Raw genomic sequence first — 16,330 nt, forward strand, 5'->3', positions numbered from 1 at the left:
TATATGTTAATAACTTTGAACATGAGAAATCTTTTCATTTTTGTCAAAAAGTCATTTAAAAATTTTCATTGACTTTTTAATATATTCACTAACTTTGAAAGTGTCAGATAAGTCTGCATGATTTAAAATTTATAAAGAAGTCACATTATTTTTACATGTAGTTATAAACATAATGCAGAACAGTTTGTATTTTTTTGACTGGTAGGTGTTTTGTAAAATTTTATAGATTATAAGTTTATATATAATAGTAATTAATTTATCATTGCTTCTTTAGATTCCTTAACCTTAGGCACATCTCAACTTTTTATTTATCCATCTTCCATTCCTTGCCAATAGTGTTGCACTTTTCTACAATTTTGGAAAATCTTGGAAATCAGATCCAGGGATTATTAAAGCAACAGAAGAGCAAAAGAAAAAGGTAGCAAAATACCAACTAAGTCACTTGTGTTTAACTGCCAGATTATCAGTATTTATAGCAGACATTAGAGGACAGAGGAAGTAACTATCTTTTAGAATGTAAAGAAGTTTTAAGCTAAATTGAGATTATGTATCTTTTATTTGGTGCTCATCCTTGGTGCTCTTGTGATGCCTGTCCATAACACTTCCATGACATTTTATAATTTCATGTTTCTCTCCCTTACAAGACTGCTGTGATTGCTTTGAGGGGTGAATACGGTGTCTTAAACATCTCTGTAAATCTCCAGGAAATAATTTGCATTCAGTAGATGTTTGCTAAATGACTATGTAAACTAGGTTAATAAATTGGTTGATAGTGCAGGTACACCATCCCAGTAGCTAAAGTATTTGTATATACCATCCAGGGCATCCCTTTCTTATAATGCATGTAATTAGGAAACCAATTTTATAATCTAACAATGTGTGTATTTAGAGAACTGGACTAGAAGTATTTTAGATTATTTTAAGAGCTGTTTTATTTAGTATCTAAAAACAAGACAAATTTTGATGAGTTATTCCAGTCCACAATTGACTAGGACAATGGCAGATTCTTATGATCTAATCCCCTTTTTTCTGGGCAGCATAGAGATTGCTACCCTGTATTCTTATTGCAATGAAATAGCAGTAAATAAACAAAAGATGTTATTTCTCTTTTTGAACTCAAAACATCAGTAAATTAAAGATGAAAGTCATGTTTATTGATTCATAGTGGTGGCAAAAGAGTTGGTGAGCATTGTTCAGTTTTGAATTAAATATTATTTTTTTAATTCACAGACAATAGTTGAACTTGCAGAGACAGGAAGTCTGGACCTCAGTATATTCTGCAGTACCTGTTTGGTAGTATTTTCTTCTTTGTTCTTCCCTCCCTTCTCTTCCTCCTGACAGTGGCATAGCATAGCGGGTATGGGGTGTGGGGAAAAGGAATAATTTGTTTCAATGAACACATTCCCTGCCTCTTGGTATAAGGGGAAAGATGGTTAAAGGATGTCTGCTTCCCAAGGCGCTTATTCCTCGTTGGTAGGCCTTGACTATACTTTTGATTCAGAGGTGCCATTTATTTGTATTCATTCTCTTTCTCTTTTCTCGCTTAAAATGTTAATAAATTAAAAACTAAGTAATAAAGTATTTCAGATCAAAGATTTATAATGATTCCCTAATAGATTGTTTTCTTTACTACATTTTAAGAAAATTTATACTTGTATTTAAAAGCCACATGGGAAAATCCATTAGATAACTGTTAAGACAACATGACCTCTAAACAAGTTCAATTTGAGTAGGTGTTTTTTTTTGTTTTGTTTTGTATCAGAATGTTTGTGTAACTTTGAACACTGTTTTATCATAGATTTTTAAAGTGGTCATCCTCACCGAGGTCATAGGTAAAGATAGATATGAAATTACTAGTATTTATTAATAGAGTCAGGTATAGCACTATTGAGATTGTTTATTATTATAGACATTAATTTTATGTAGGATAATACTCTTATGTTTAAATTATTTTTTGCTTAGTTTTTATAATTAGTATTTGTGAAAAATATATATACTGCCACAGTGCTTAAATTATGTTTTTCTACATGGAAATTGAAATATTCCAAAGTCATACCTAAAACTAAATGCTCTTTTATACTTTTACACTGCAAGTGAGCTCATGTCTTAACATCTGATTAATAATAAAGTCATTGACTTCATTTAGGATTATGGAGTGAATTTTTGAAACAGTTCTAATTCTGCAAATTCTTTATTACACTTAATATTCTTTGACCAGTTATGATTTTGAATATTCAAAATATATACAGCTTCATGTTTGGTAGCAACTTTAGGATACCGACCAGATTCTTTTTATATTCTGGCATTCTGAAAACAGTTTTTGTTTCTGTGCTTTACAATGGGTAATTTACAAAATTGATTTTCTTTTTCTTAATATTTAGAATGTTTTAATACACTGCTGTTCTGTGGAAATACACTGTTTCACAAAGTATGCAGTGCTTATGTACTTGCCATATGGCAAACAAATTATATAGTCATTCAATACAGATAGCAGTTTCATTGTCAAATACATATTTGATGGCAAGAATAAGACTAATTTTGTCATCATAGCATAAATGTTTTATTATATATTATTTATAAGCCACATACTTCTTGTTGTAAAGAAGATTTCCTATTATAAAATCTTGCAGATCAGCAGAGGTAGTTGTCATTATATGGGTATGCTTCACTTTGGTAAGTAGACAAGTCCCTAAGGCTTGTAGATCAGAGCTTTCTTAAAAATGAATTACTTTGTTGATTGCACCCCTGCACTCCAGCCTGGGCCACAGAGTGAAACCCTGTGTCAAAAAAAGAAAAAAGAAATAAAAAAGGATTACTTTGTAAGTGATCCAAGGAACCTTGAGACCAAGTCACGCCTTAACCAGTTAGTCTGTTTTTCAGATTTTTGACTATTGTTGCAGCTGAGGGTTGGAAGTGGGGATAGAAGTTGTTTGAATATCCTGCTGCCTTCTCCTAAGTAGATTTAGTCTCACAACTGTGGTGAAGAATAACTTACCCTTTTCTTTATTCCACAGATAATTTTGGTAGATGTAAGAACTGTGTATTCACTGTGCCTTTTCCTTGGTACCTCAAAATAGTGTGTAACCTTATGCAAACTAATGGAGAAATGGCAGTGCTTTTGTTGAAACACTGAAGTATATTTATAAGTTTTTTTCAGGCAAGAGTTACAACTGCAGCTCTTTTATCATATATCTAGCATTAGGACTGCCAGCCCTTTGAAGATCACCAATGAGTTCTTGTATTCACTTGGCTGATTTAAAGTAATGTAGGTTTTAAAAACCATTTCAAAATGCTTGAAAAACAGACATCATAAGCATGAATTCTTTATTGCCTGTCAATGGCTGAGTAATGAATTATATGGGTTTTTTTTTTTTCAAGAAATAGAGACTTCTTAAGCATGTTCTGCATTCTTAGATATGGTCATTTCAGCAGGAGAAATGCTGTACCTGAATCTGAGATCTCAGAAGGCACTTTACTGAAGAGAAATAGATGTGTGCATATTGGTTTTTGCTGGATTTGTTAATTTGGGGAAGACAAATATTTTATTGATGATTTTGAATTTTAAGAGCTTTTTAAATTCACTTTTAGCCTGACCTTCCTAGTAAGGAATAATTTTATTTTATTGAAAAACACCAATATCATGACCATTAATCATAATGGAACATCATTTAGAAGACTGGAGATTGATATGTTTTTATTACTCAGAAATTTGAGGGATGTGAATTAAACATAGCATCATTCATCAAATCAAATTGGTAATTCTTAGCTTTTGTAAATTGATGGTTCAGTTCCATTCTTAAGAGCATATTTTCTAGAGTAGCCTCATTCTTTTATTCTTTGTTTTTGCAGTTGAAATTTTATTAAACAATAGTGATTTTTGGTTTCATTCATTTGGAAACCTTGATATAATCTTGTTTGAAAAATATAGGTTTTTTTTTATAATTATATTTTGAGAAAATAAATATTCAGCTTTTCTCTCTTAGTACAATGCCTTTCATAATCCTTTAACATGCCTATTAACAGATACGAAAACCGGTGAGGTCCAAACATTGTGGTGTGTGCAACCGCTGTATAGCAAAATTTGATCATCATTGCCCATGGGTGGGTAACTGTGTAGGTAAGTTATATTAGTAATTTCTTCTGTATCATTCATTTAAGTTACTTTAGGTAATGAATAAAGTATAATATTAAAGTAGGCAGTAGAAAGTTTATTACTCCACGCTTCATTTTCCCAGTTATCTTCTGGTTGACAACACAGCAACTCAGTTGACAGGGAGGGAAAAAAATTACAAAATTAGTGGCTGATACCTTTTCTCTGTCAATTCTATCTGGTGCCTACTCTTGATAAGGAGGCAAATTTTGTTTTTTCTAGTTAAACTAGAGAGATGAAGGCGGTAATATTTGAAATGATATGTGCAGAGGCAGAGAGGAATGACAGATAAGAACTGTACATACCTCAGTGTTCAAGAATCATATAGTCTAAGGAGAGAAACTACATGGTTTGAGAGATGCCCCTGAGATTTTATGAGGTGACAGGAAACATTACAAAGATTGTGTACCTCTGTTGAAGAGAAACCTTTGGATTGTAAAGTTTATAAAAGTAAAGATAAAATAGGGCTATTTTAAACCTCACTAAGAATAGGATTAGAGGTCAGAATTGTGATTTATTTAGTTCTTTGGGACTTGAACACCATTGTCATCATTGTATCTTTGTGTGTAATTGTAAGCCTATTTAAGATTTTTATTAAAACATTTTTCCTGAAAACCACTTTATAAAATAATGAATGTATGTGTGATTATCATCACAATTGTAGCACACCTTTCATGGCATACCCCTCAAAGGTGCATTACCCGTTGTTTTTTTCTTAGCTGAAAAACCTTGCTTCTGTGTCATTCTTCAGGTGCAGGCAACCATAGATATTTTATGGGCTACCTATTCTTCTTGCTTTTTATGATCTGCTGGATGATTTATGGTTGTATATCTTGTGAGTACAATTAGTTTTTGGTCTTTTTAAAACAAATTTCTGCATACTTAGATTATACTTACCATACTAACAAATTACTATAATGACAAAAGTCGTTTAACTAAAATTATGGTTTGGACACCTTATGAAGCACAAAAGGGAAAAAAGATATAGCTCTATCAATTATGTCCAGTATACAGTGTAAGCAAACAGTTAGCAGTTAACCACCTTTTAATACTTGTGTCCTCTGAAAAACATGTTGGTTTAATAGGCTTTGAGAAGCTTCTGGGTAAAATACATCAACATTTTCCACATCATGTGCTTGCTTTACTATAGTAGCTTATAGATTAAGTGATTGTCCTAGTTCTGTTTCTTACCAAGCAGTTGGGAAAATATACTTAAAATTAAATTTGCAGAGAATTTGAAATATTTTGAAAAGTAAGGTATAATTATTGCCTATTAGAGAATATTAGTAAATATCAGAAGTTACCTTTTTAAGAATAAGTTGTTATTCCATCATGTGGGTTTTATACCTTAAAGGAAATGATAGATTTTGTTGCATTGAGAATGCAATCTGGAAAGAGTTTAAGTGGATACATCACTTACGATGCCTCAGGGCTTGGTGGTGCTTAGCATGAAGATGTATTAGATCCTGGTTTAAATACAAGTCTTGGAAGGATGATTTTCTAGTCTTCCTGCCCCACAGATATTAAAAATAATCAGTGTTATTGCCCTAATGAACCAAAGGAGGTTACCACCTCAGTTAAAGATTTATAGGAAGATTTGGTCAAAGAACTTGACCTAATTTCTGGCCCAGCACACCTGAGGAGAACACTTTCTTGCCAACAACAGCAGTACTTTATAGCAACTCTCCTACAGCAGGAGATTTTGTATTAGGAAAGGCCTACCTTGGCTGGGCGTGGTGGCTCATTGCCTATAATCCCAAAACTTTGGGAGGCAGAGGCGGGTGGGCCAGTTGAGGCCAGGAGTTTGAGCCCAGCCTGGGCAATGTAGGGAGAGAGACCCCATCTCTACAAAAAATAGAAAAATGAGCCCGGTGTGGTAGCGCATGCCTGTAGTTCCAGCTACTCAGGTGGCTGAGGTGGGAGGATTGCTTGGGTCCAGGAGGTCGAGGTTGCAGTGAGCCTTGATTGAGCCACTGCACTCCAGCCTGGATGACAGAGCGAGACCTTGTCTGAAAAAAAAAAAGCCCATGTCACCATCCTATTATGTTATATGCCCTCTTTCAAAAAAATCTCTTTCATATATCCTCTTATCTTTGTGTAAAGAAAATGTTTTTCTAAGTATTGTGTGATGCAATACCAATCAAATAAAATAGTTTATTCTGAAGATAGTGATTTTTTTTTTAAGATTGGCTGCTGCTTTTCCATTTCTGTCTGTTTTTTCGCTGAGATATAATAGGGTTATTTAAGAGTGTAAAGACATTTGCTATTGAATGTCATCAGTTAAATCTAGACCGTTTGACTATGTTTTCTAAATGGTGCCAGCACAAATGCCTATGTGAGGTGCTTGGATGATTATTGAGTAAATACGAGTACTTCTGTTCTGGCTTTAGACTGGGGACTCCACTGTGAGACCACTTACACCAAGGATGGATTTTGGACATATATTACTCAGATTGCCACGTGTTCACCTTGGATGTTTTGGATGTTCCTGAACAGTGTTTTTCACTTCATGTGGGTGGCTGTATTACTCATGTGTCAGATGTACCAGGTATGTGCAAAGGCATTCTTTTTAGTGCACTAAGTGAAAACTCTTCCATCCTTGCATAAAAGATAATATATTCTCTTCCTAACCACTCCTGCTCTTCAAATATTCATTTTATTTTTCAATGTAGTTTTCCTTTCTACCTCACTCTTTTGCACCTTCCTCTTCTCATATTGTAAACTTTTGAATTTTAGTACTTATCTCAACAGAAATTTTAATCTGTTATTCCTGACTTAAATACATCCAGTTGAGTATGTGTGAGCTCAGATTGATGATGACATTAATTTTGTGTTTTTAATGGTATTTTTATTCACAAATACTAATATTTATTCAAAAGCCTTTTTTTAATTTTTAAAAGCTCATTCTCAGAGAGGCTGATAGGGAGGTTGTCTGCATGAATAGCGCCTATCCATGCACAATGTCAAGTAACCTGTCTTTAAATATTTTTCACATTTAACTGGCTACTTTTCACAGTCAAATGATACCACGTAAACTAGTTTTGATGATCTCCTGATGGAAAACCGAAAACAGACTTCATTGTTTTTATCTTTATCCTAGTTTTCTTCAAATTAATTTTTTTTACATTAAGTATTTAGAAAGAATAATGGTTTGCAGCCTGGCACGGTGGCTTACACCTGTAATCCCAGCACTGGGAAGCCGAGGTGGGCAGATCACTTGAGCCCAGGAGTTTGAGATCAGCCTGGGCAACATGGTGAAACCCTATCTCTACCAAAAAAAAAAAAAAAAAAAAAACCCAACAAAAAAAAGAAAATTAGCCGGGCATGGTGCGTGCGCCTGTAATCCCAGCTGCTGGTGGGGTGGGGGTTTTAGGGTGGGGGGAGGTGGCGGGGGTGGGATCACTTGAGCCCACCCAGGAGGGAGCTGAGAATTCGCCATTGCATTTTAGCCTGGGTGACAGGGCAAGGTCCTGTCTCAAAAAAAAAAAAAAGAATAATGGTTTGCTTTTTCTTTCCTCTTAGATATCATGTTTAGGTATTACTACAAATGAAAGAATGAATGCCAGAAGATACAAGCACTTTAAAGTCACAACAACATCTATTGAAAGCCCATTCAAGTATGTACATATTTATAAATTTAATATTTTCCCTGGTCATAAAAATTTTCTTACTAACCAGACTCTTTTACTTAGTGATATGTAAAATAGCTTTTAAACCTTTTTAAGATTTCTGTAGAAATAGCATCAGTTCACCATAACACCAAAACAGAATTCATCACATTAACTGTATATAATTAAGTTGTGATATCTCCTTATATATTTTTTCTTTTTAATTTTAAATTTGTATTCAGTCTGGTGCTTAGAAATAGTAGGGTCCTAAGTATATGAAATATTTAAAACTTTGAGTTTTATTGAAGTTATTACCAACTCTTCAGCTTTTGTGGTGCTGTCAATTATGGCATACTTCTGGAAAGCAAGCAGACCTTTAAATAAAAACAGAGTTAGTTGGGTAGTTTTGAGAATTCCCCCATAGGTACAAAAATAAGGCACAAAACTGACTGCTTTTCTTTTCTTTTTTTTTAGACAGAGTCTTGCTCTGTCACCCAGGCTGGAGTGCAGTGGCACGATCTTGGCTCACTGCTACCTCCACCTCCTGGGTTTAAGCACTTCTCTGCCTCAGCCTCCTGAGTAGCTGGGATTACAGGCATGCACCACGCCCAGCTAGTTTTTGTATTTTTAGTAGAGACGGGGTTTCACCATCTTGGCCAGGCTGGTCCTGAACTCCTGACCTCATGATCCACCCGCCTCGGCCTCCCAAAGTGCTAGGATTACCGATGTGAGCCACCGGTGCGCACCTGGCCAAACCTGACTGCTTTTCTAAAGGTCTTACTGGAGTACTAAAATTTCGTGAACTTATCCTTGACGTTTCTTTTTTAAGTTGTTATCCTTAGGTTCACTGCCAGATTCATGCTATTTATAATTATTTTGTCTTTTACTTTTTTTTCTGTTTTAGAGATAGTCTCCTGCCAAAGAGCCACTAATTAAAGGTTTTTATCAAAAATTGCATATGGAGCCAGGCATGTTGGTGCATGTCTGTAGTCTTAGCTACTTGGGAGGCTGAGGTGAGAGGATTGCTTGAGCCCAGAGTTCGAGGCCAGGCCAGGCAACATAGTTAAGACCTCATCTCTAAAAATAAAAATGCATGTAACACAGGAAGTATATGCACATTTGAATAAATTTAAAATATAATTGTGTAAGTCTTTAAATTGGCAAAAGAAAAAATCATTGTTGGCAGAGCAGTGGAGAAACATGAAGGCATATATATTTTATAGAGTTATAAATTGGTTCCTTCTTGCAAGTAACCTGAGTTTTTAAGTTTAGAAAAAAATATATTTAACACGAAAATTATATTGAATTCATATATTAAATCATTTGTACTGACTGACGTGTTTTCTTTTTGGGGTGCCGTTTTTAGCCACGGATGTGTAAGGAATATTATAGACTTCTTTGAATTTCGATGCTGTGGCCTCTTTCGTCCTGTTATCGTGGACTGGACCAGGCAGTATACAATAGAATATGACCAAATATCAGGATCTGGGTACCAGCTGGTGTAGCAACATCTTTATCCTATGAAGCATATTGCTGAGTGGTGCCTGAAAATTGTGTCTGTCCATGTCTCTCTCACACTCGAATCCACATCCTTTGAACAAGAGCATGCTATGTGTAGGGCTAACGGTGAATTTTACAGTCTTTTTTTCAACACTTTTATTAACAAAAGTAAACATGGACAGAACACACTGCCATTTCTGGAAAGAGTAAAGATGATAAAAAATAATGGTTCTTAATGTGGAAATTCACAACATACTCAACTTTTGGGTTTTGTTCTCACAGTATTTTTCACAAAAAAAGGGTAAACTTATTCTGTTGACAGACATGGTGTACTGATCAGAAATGTTCAGTTTTAACTAAAACTAAATTTATGTTATTTGGCTAAATGTTATGATGCAGTCTAGTAGGAGTATTGCATCGAATTCCAGGAGCATTGTTTTAAGTTGATTGACTGGTATTATGTACATTTTAGAATGTACACATAAATACTGTGATGAAAATCATGTGGTTGGGATCTACTGTGATGTTGTCTTCAAAGGCAGGAGAAAATAATGTTCACAATAAAATGTGCTAACAATGTTTTGTTTCTATCAGCTGTTGCAATGCTGATATATTTCTAGTTCAGTGAAATAATCTGTAGTAACCTAACTCTGAGGTTTTACGGTCTGATAATGAAGCACTTGCATGAGTATAGTAAGTCATGTTATTTTGTTCAAATTTAGAAGCCCTACTAATTGCATGACACACCACATAGAATGTATACTAGCAGATACTATCCAGTGAAGCATAAATTAGAATTTAATTTGATGTTCAAAAACAGTTCCATTTTTAAGGGTTAAGGTGGTATTTTCAAGAAAAGGCAGAACAAATAATGCAAAATTCTCAGTAATAGTGATACATGGATATACTTCTTTTTAAAATTCTCAGCTGCAAAATAATTGTAGACAAAATAATGGCATTTAACTAAAGATGGAGCATGATCTGTGTACACAGCACATGTGAATAAAAGAAAAGCTGACGGTATATTCTGGTTTCAATAAAATGATCTATCAGAAAGTAGAATTTCATCCCCCAGAGTATTTCAGTTTATCCAGTATTGAGTAAGTTCTGAAACAGTTTTAGAAAAGATTTTCTTTTTGTTAAATGTGATGCACTGATCAGTTTTTGTCACAGCATTTTCATACCTTCATGGTGGACTACTAGTCACTGCTTCCATAAATATTGTTTACAGGGTGAGATTTGGTTTATTCATCTTAAGTGCTGTAGCAAACTGTGGTTCGAGCAACCTGTGGGAAATCTGTGAGAGGGAATGGGGTGGGAGATGTGGGGGAATGGTGGTCAGACTGATGACAGATCCTAGACCAATGTAAAGAATGTGTATCTGTATATAAATAATTTATCAAATAGTTTTCTCTTTGTGTCTGTATGTGTTAGTGTTTTTAAAGCTGCTCATTTCATTTTGTCCAACCAAAAAGAAAAGGGAGATAACTAATGAGCTTCTAGTGATGTTCAAAATTGCTGTTAATAGGCATTATACCCTGCAAGTTCACTGCATGTCTGATGCTTGGTAAAACTAGTCTTCCCTGTAAAATGCAGATTACAGGTATTAAAGCAATCTAGTGGTATACCCGCCCCTTGCCTTAGTAAGAGGAGCAGTGAAATGTATATAGTTGACGTTCAGTATTTCCAAGTACCATTTTTATATAGTAGCTTATTTGACCATAAGTCACACATCAAAAAAAGATTACCCTTAGTGTATGTGTTTTAATATTAGCAAATTGGCATATGTACTTTATTTTTGAAAAGGGAAGAGATGGGTGTGGGGTGGCAATAGCATTGTGCCATTTTGTCATAGAATGTAAAAATCGGTTAACTTTACAAATGTCAGCTAGTTTTGACTACTAATTGGGGGAAATTTTAGATAATTTTTAAATTCAAAGTTATTTATAAAATGCTAGAATTTGTTTTAATTTTTTGTATTTTGAGCCACTTCACATGAAGACTCAGTTGCATTTTTATCGAATACATTTTTATCAACAGTTAAAGACCATGGTGGTTTTTTCAGAGTTTGGCTAAGAATGTTGTTACCATCTTCTTTGTTTGTGGTACAATATTTTCAGTGCAAAAGAGATGTCATTCAGTTAAATAGACAAAAAAACCTCTAGATGTGTAATTACATGGAAAATACTAGCAATGTGAATGCTTTTGTAGTAACCATCTTGTAGTACCTGTGAAATCTATAACTCAGAAATGGTCAGATGGTCAGGAGCCAGCTATGCAGCAGTATACCATCTGTTTAATTATTTTGTAGGTCCTGTGTGTGGAACCAACTATAAACCCAGTTCTAAAGTTGTGTATGATGGTGAACCTTTGGGAATAGTTCTTATCAACTTAATTGGATACTTTTAGCAAATAGGAACTTAATTCTCAGCACTGAACATGAATTACTTCTTTGGAGTTTTTTTCATTCATATTTTTGTTGTTTCCAGGAATTTATTTGATATTAATGGGTGTAAAACAGCATCATTGTACTTAAGCTATGGATGTTTTTATTTTATATTTTCTTTATTTATAACTGTGCCAAGTATTATTTTGCTACTTACCGTGTTATTCTGTGGAAAGAAAAACCTGTAAAGTGTTTAATAAATTAGCCCTCCTTACATAAATTAAATGTCAAAATTTTGTAAAATATTAATCAGAATAAATACTGACTCTTAAGTGTGTGCTTATGATTTCACTCAATTTACTTCAGGAAATTGATGAAATGTGATAGTGGTACCTATGATATGAAAAGATTATACATTTATATCCTGGTTAACTAGGAGTCAAGTGGCATAAGACTGTAGGAATTTGGAAACATAAAAGATGGTGTTAGTATTCTAAAAAAAAAAAAAAATTCCAATCCTGTGTGTATGCATGTGTGTGTGTAATTTTTTTTAAAATAAAGATAATACATTTTTTAAGAATTTTTGAATTCCATGGAGTTAATTAGGATCCTCAGGGACTGTATGAATCTCCAAGTTTTAAATATGTCTAAAGATACTAAAGAAAAATATTGCAAAATGCACTATATAAAGAAAAATACTTCAGAATGAAACCTACCAAACGTTGATCTCAGTTACTTGAGAAGATATGCGTGGCAGAGAGAACTTCTTTATTTGGGACTTTAAAAGGCAAAAATTATTAAGGAACTGTTTCCTGTTGTTCCAGTGGTTGTTAATGGTTTGAGAACCCAGTGGTATTAAACAGTAATATTTTCAAATTGGACTAATACTCTATCCATAATTTTAGTCTGGAGTTCAAGTAACAATATCTTGAACAACTGTATAAAGTAAAGCCACTAGTTTTCATTCCACCCAAGTATTTTCCTCCTCATTGTCTACTTTTTATCTCTCCTAGTCCTTGATAGATCATACCTGATATGGATGTCTGAGTCTAGGAGTTTTTAGACATAATTGGAAACAAGTGGTATATACCAGGACAGAAAATCTTAACATCTTGTCAGAAAGTAAAGTGCTTGTTATCAGAGTTTTCTATTAAATATATTTGTGTGGCTTAAAATAGAAAAAGTAGATTGAGCATTCAGAATATTCTTTGGTCTGTGTCAGCTAAATCAGAAACTCAAGGAAACCAGATATGCCTCTTAGAAAACTCTTGCCTTTGAATTGGATATGAATGTTTTACCCAGGTAAATTTTTGCTAAAACTGTCACTCATTTGCTAGGACTGACAAATATTTTTAATAGATGGCAACGTTTTTAGATTGTTTCCATTCAAAGCATCAGAAAGTCCCATTGTTGCTGCTGCTGCTTGGATCTGTAGGTTTACAGTTTTCATCGAAATTTGGAAGTTTTTCAGTTACTCTTTCTTCAATTATTTTTCCTCCCCTCCTTTCAGGAAACTCCAATTTCACATGTGTTAGGCCACTTGAGATTGTCTTCCAACTCATTGATCGATCCTCCATTAGCTTTTAAGATTCTTTTTCCCAGTGTTTGTTTTAGATAGTTTCTGTCTTTAAGTTGACTATTTTTGTTTTTTGTTTTTTTTTTTGCAATGTGTAGTCATTATCATTCAGTTTATTTTCATCTCATTTTGTTTTCACCTACAATGTTTGATTTGGACCTTTTAAAATATCTTCAATATCTTAACTTTTTGAAAACATGTAGTTCTAATAACTGTTTTAATGTCCTTACCTGCTAACGTTTACATTTGTCAGTTCTGAGTTAGTTTTGATATTTTTTGCCCTCATTCTTGCGTGCCTGGTAATTTTTTATTGGATGCCAAACACTATGAATTGGGTGCCTGATATTTTTGTTTCTATAAACTCTTGAGCTTTATTCAGGATGCAGTTAAGTTACTTGGAAACTTTGATCCTTTGAGGTCTTGCTTTTAAGATTTGTTAGGCAAGACCAAAGCATTGCTCTTACTGAGGTAAAAGCCTTCTCTATACTCTATCCAAAAACCGCAAGGAGTCATGTTTCCCAGTCTGTCTTGGTGGTGGAACAGGCACTATTCCTATTCCATGTGCGCACCAGACACTGTTAGCTCCACGTCTTTTGGATGGCTCTTTCCTTGGCCTTAGGTAGTCACCTAACAAACATGCATGTTCTATCAGAATTCAGCTGAAGACATGCATGGTGGGGTGGTGTTCTGTATAATCCTGAAGTTTGCTCTCTCTAATCCTCTCCAGTCCTGCAAACTCTAGCCACCTGGATCTCCCTGGACTCTTAGCTCTGTCTTAACTTACGGTGGCTTCTAGCTCTACCTGTGTTCTTCTTCCTTGTACTGCAGCCTAGAAACTCAAAGCAGTAAGCTTTGGTAATTGCTAAGACTGATCTCATTTTTTCCCCCATAAATGGCCTTTGTTGCCTATAATGTGTGGTGTCTTGAACATTTTTTCATGTAATTTGTCTTGTTTACAGTAAGACGATAAATCTGGTCCCTGTTATTACATTTTGGCTATAAGTGGAAGTCTGAATTAAAATTTAAAAAATTTTGTTTTTAATTTCTAATACAAAAATATTGATAGAGACAACTGTCATAAGCAAAAGCTCTTTGGAGTCCTCAATAATTTAAGAATATTAAGGGGTCCTGAGATCAAACTGTTTGGAAACCACAGGTTCAGAACATTTCCCAAGATGTTAATAGTTCCATGGACAACTAATTCAGTGTAAGACTCTCTTCAAATTAAAAGACTTCAACCATAGGCTCTCAAGGCCTTCAGTAGCTAGTGTGCAGTGTCAGCCTACAGGTCTGTCTCATTTCTGTAACACTCCCTAAACTTACTTGATCGACAACTTTTTTGGCACTAGAGTTGCCAGCAGTCCTCCTTAAATATACCAAACCAACATAAGGGGGGTAATTTTTAAAATATGTGTTTTGTGACATGCAGCACTTTAATATTGCATTCGGATTACTTTGGGGTTACTGACTTACATCCAAATGACCAAGTGATTCCTCCCAAAACAGTCTGGCCCAAAGCCAAATTCCTTTCTCTACTCCTGGAACGAAACTAATCTCACAGTGTTGGAGTAGCTATTTTGCCATGGCTCTCAATTTAATCAAGAATGATTTAAAATATGAATGGATATCTTGTTTTATTTTACCAGACAGAAATCTCAAATTACCAGTCACCTGGAAACTTCATTTACATTGTTTTTCCTCTTGAATACTAGCAACTCCAGTAGAGTTTGGGAAACATGGTAGGAATGCTAATAAACTACCCCAAAATTTGGTGGTCTAAAACATTTTTGTTCATAGATCTGCAATTTAGTCAGGGCTTAACAGGAATAGCTCACTTTGCTCCACTTGGGATCAGCTGGGATGGCTCAAAGACCAGAGACTAGAATAATCTGAAGGCTGCTTCACTCACATGCCTGATGGTTGATACTGGCTGTTGAATGAGATCTCAGCTGAGGCCTTGGCTGTAATGCCTACATGTGGTTTCCTCATGTAGTCAGGGCTTCCTCAGAACATGGTGGCTGAATTCCAAGAGTAAGCATCCTAAGAGGAAGAGGCGGGCAAAAGCTGTATTGTCTTTTCTAATCTAGCCTTATCCAAAATACTAAGAATGAGTCACTAAGGTGCACCTTTATTCAAAGAGAGGGGAATTAGACTATCAATCATTTGATGGGAAGGTCAAAGAATTTGTGGACATGTTCTACCACATACAGAGTCAGAAGTTATTCCATAACTCCTCTCCTTCAGCCTCTTTTATTGCCAATTAGCTATTTCCTAGACTGCTTAACTACCTCTCCTGCCCCACCATGATGGAACTGGTATGCCTCATAAAACACCTGAAGTTGCTCAAGGCTATGATGTGAAATAAGCACCCAGTACACCCTCCACCAACCTCCTCCCACTTGGTTTCTGCTTATTTTTTTTGATGTCGTACATACCATATCCCCTTTAGCTTTTCAAAATAAGCAATATATTGGCCAGGTGTGGTAGTATATGCCTGTAATCCCAGCACTTTGGGAGGCCGAGGTGGTTGAGTCACTTGAGGCCAAGAGTTCAAGACCAGCCTGGACAACATGGTGAAACCCCATCTCTACTAAAAAAAAAAAAAAATTAGCTGGGTGTAGTGGCATGCCTGTAGTTCCTGCTGCTCAGGAGACTGAAGCACAAGAATCGCTGGAACCCAGGAAGTGGAGGTTGCAGTGAGCTGAGATCGCACCACTGTACTCCAACCTGGGCAAGAGAGCGAGACTCACACAGTATAGTATGTTAAAATAAACCTTGGAAAAGATTAAGATATGTTCGCGGGCTGGTTCAATTTTACTAATACACATTACAGACCTATTATATCCTGCTCCTGGGGGTGAGGGAGTTGGATTGAATCTCTAGTAAAGAACTAAACTTTCTGGGGGAATAATGAAACCATACCTTATGAAATCTAATGCTCCTCTTCTAAGCCAGCTGAATGTGCCGACAATGCAACATTCTTTGGTACTTACTTATACAGAATCAAAATGTGTGAAACACCCCAGTTTCCAGGACTTAGTAGGTCACCATCTATTAGATCACAGTGGAGAGTCTTTAAAAAGAATCATACTAAGTCTCTGATTCTATAG

At 35.1% G+C, this 16,330-nt stretch overlaps 1 protein-coding gene and 1 long non-coding RNA gene across 4 annotated transcripts in view; one reads left to right on the forward strand and one right to left on the reverse strand.

Moving 5' to 3' along the window:
• Nucleotides 1-11,973, forward strand: part of ZDHHC17 (zinc finger DHHC-type palmitoyltransferase 17) — an 89,897-nt gene extending 77,924 nt beyond the window's left edge. For both annotated transcript variants that reach the window (XM_054443366.2, XM_054443365.2), the window contains 7 exons: nucleotides 294-418; nucleotides 1,231-1,293; nucleotides 4,024-4,117; nucleotides 4,902-4,985; nucleotides 6,541-6,698; nucleotides 7,673-7,767; nucleotides 9,125-11,973. In XM_054443366.2, coding sequence (XP_054299341.1) covers nucleotides 294-418; nucleotides 1,231-1,293; nucleotides 4,024-4,117; nucleotides 4,902-4,985; nucleotides 6,541-6,698; nucleotides 7,673-7,767; nucleotides 9,125-9,263 — 758 coding nt within the window. In that variant the 3' untranslated portion in view covers nucleotides 9,264-11,973. The remainder of the gene's footprint in view (nucleotides 1-293; nucleotides 419-1,230; nucleotides 1,294-4,023; nucleotides 4,118-4,901; nucleotides 4,986-6,540; nucleotides 6,699-7,672; nucleotides 7,768-9,124) is intronic.
• LOC134737601 (uncharacterized) lies at nucleotides 2,173-8,672 on the reverse strand. Of its 2 annotated transcripts, XR_010122641.1 has the most exons (3): nucleotides 8,074-8,672; nucleotides 5,873-6,159; nucleotides 2,173-2,777 (listed from the first exon to the last, which is right to left on the reverse strand). It is a non-coding gene; the product is annotated as an uncharacterized LOC134737601 (long non-coding RNA). The 2 variants fall into 2 exon arrangements; XR_010122640.1 differs by lacking the exon at nucleotides 8,074-8,672 and having other exon boundaries at nucleotides 5,873-6,547.
• Nucleotides 11,974-16,330: the final 4,357 nt, after the last annotated feature.

The sequence above is a fragment of the Pongo pygmaeus genome, chromosome 10 (genome assembly GCF_028885625.2).
Source record: "Pongo pygmaeus isolate AG05252 chromosome 10, NHGRI_mPonPyg2-v2.0_pri, whole genome shotgun sequence".
Classification (NCBI taxonomy): domain Eukaryota; kingdom Metazoa; phylum Chordata; class Mammalia; order Primates; family Hominidae; genus Pongo; species Pongo pygmaeus.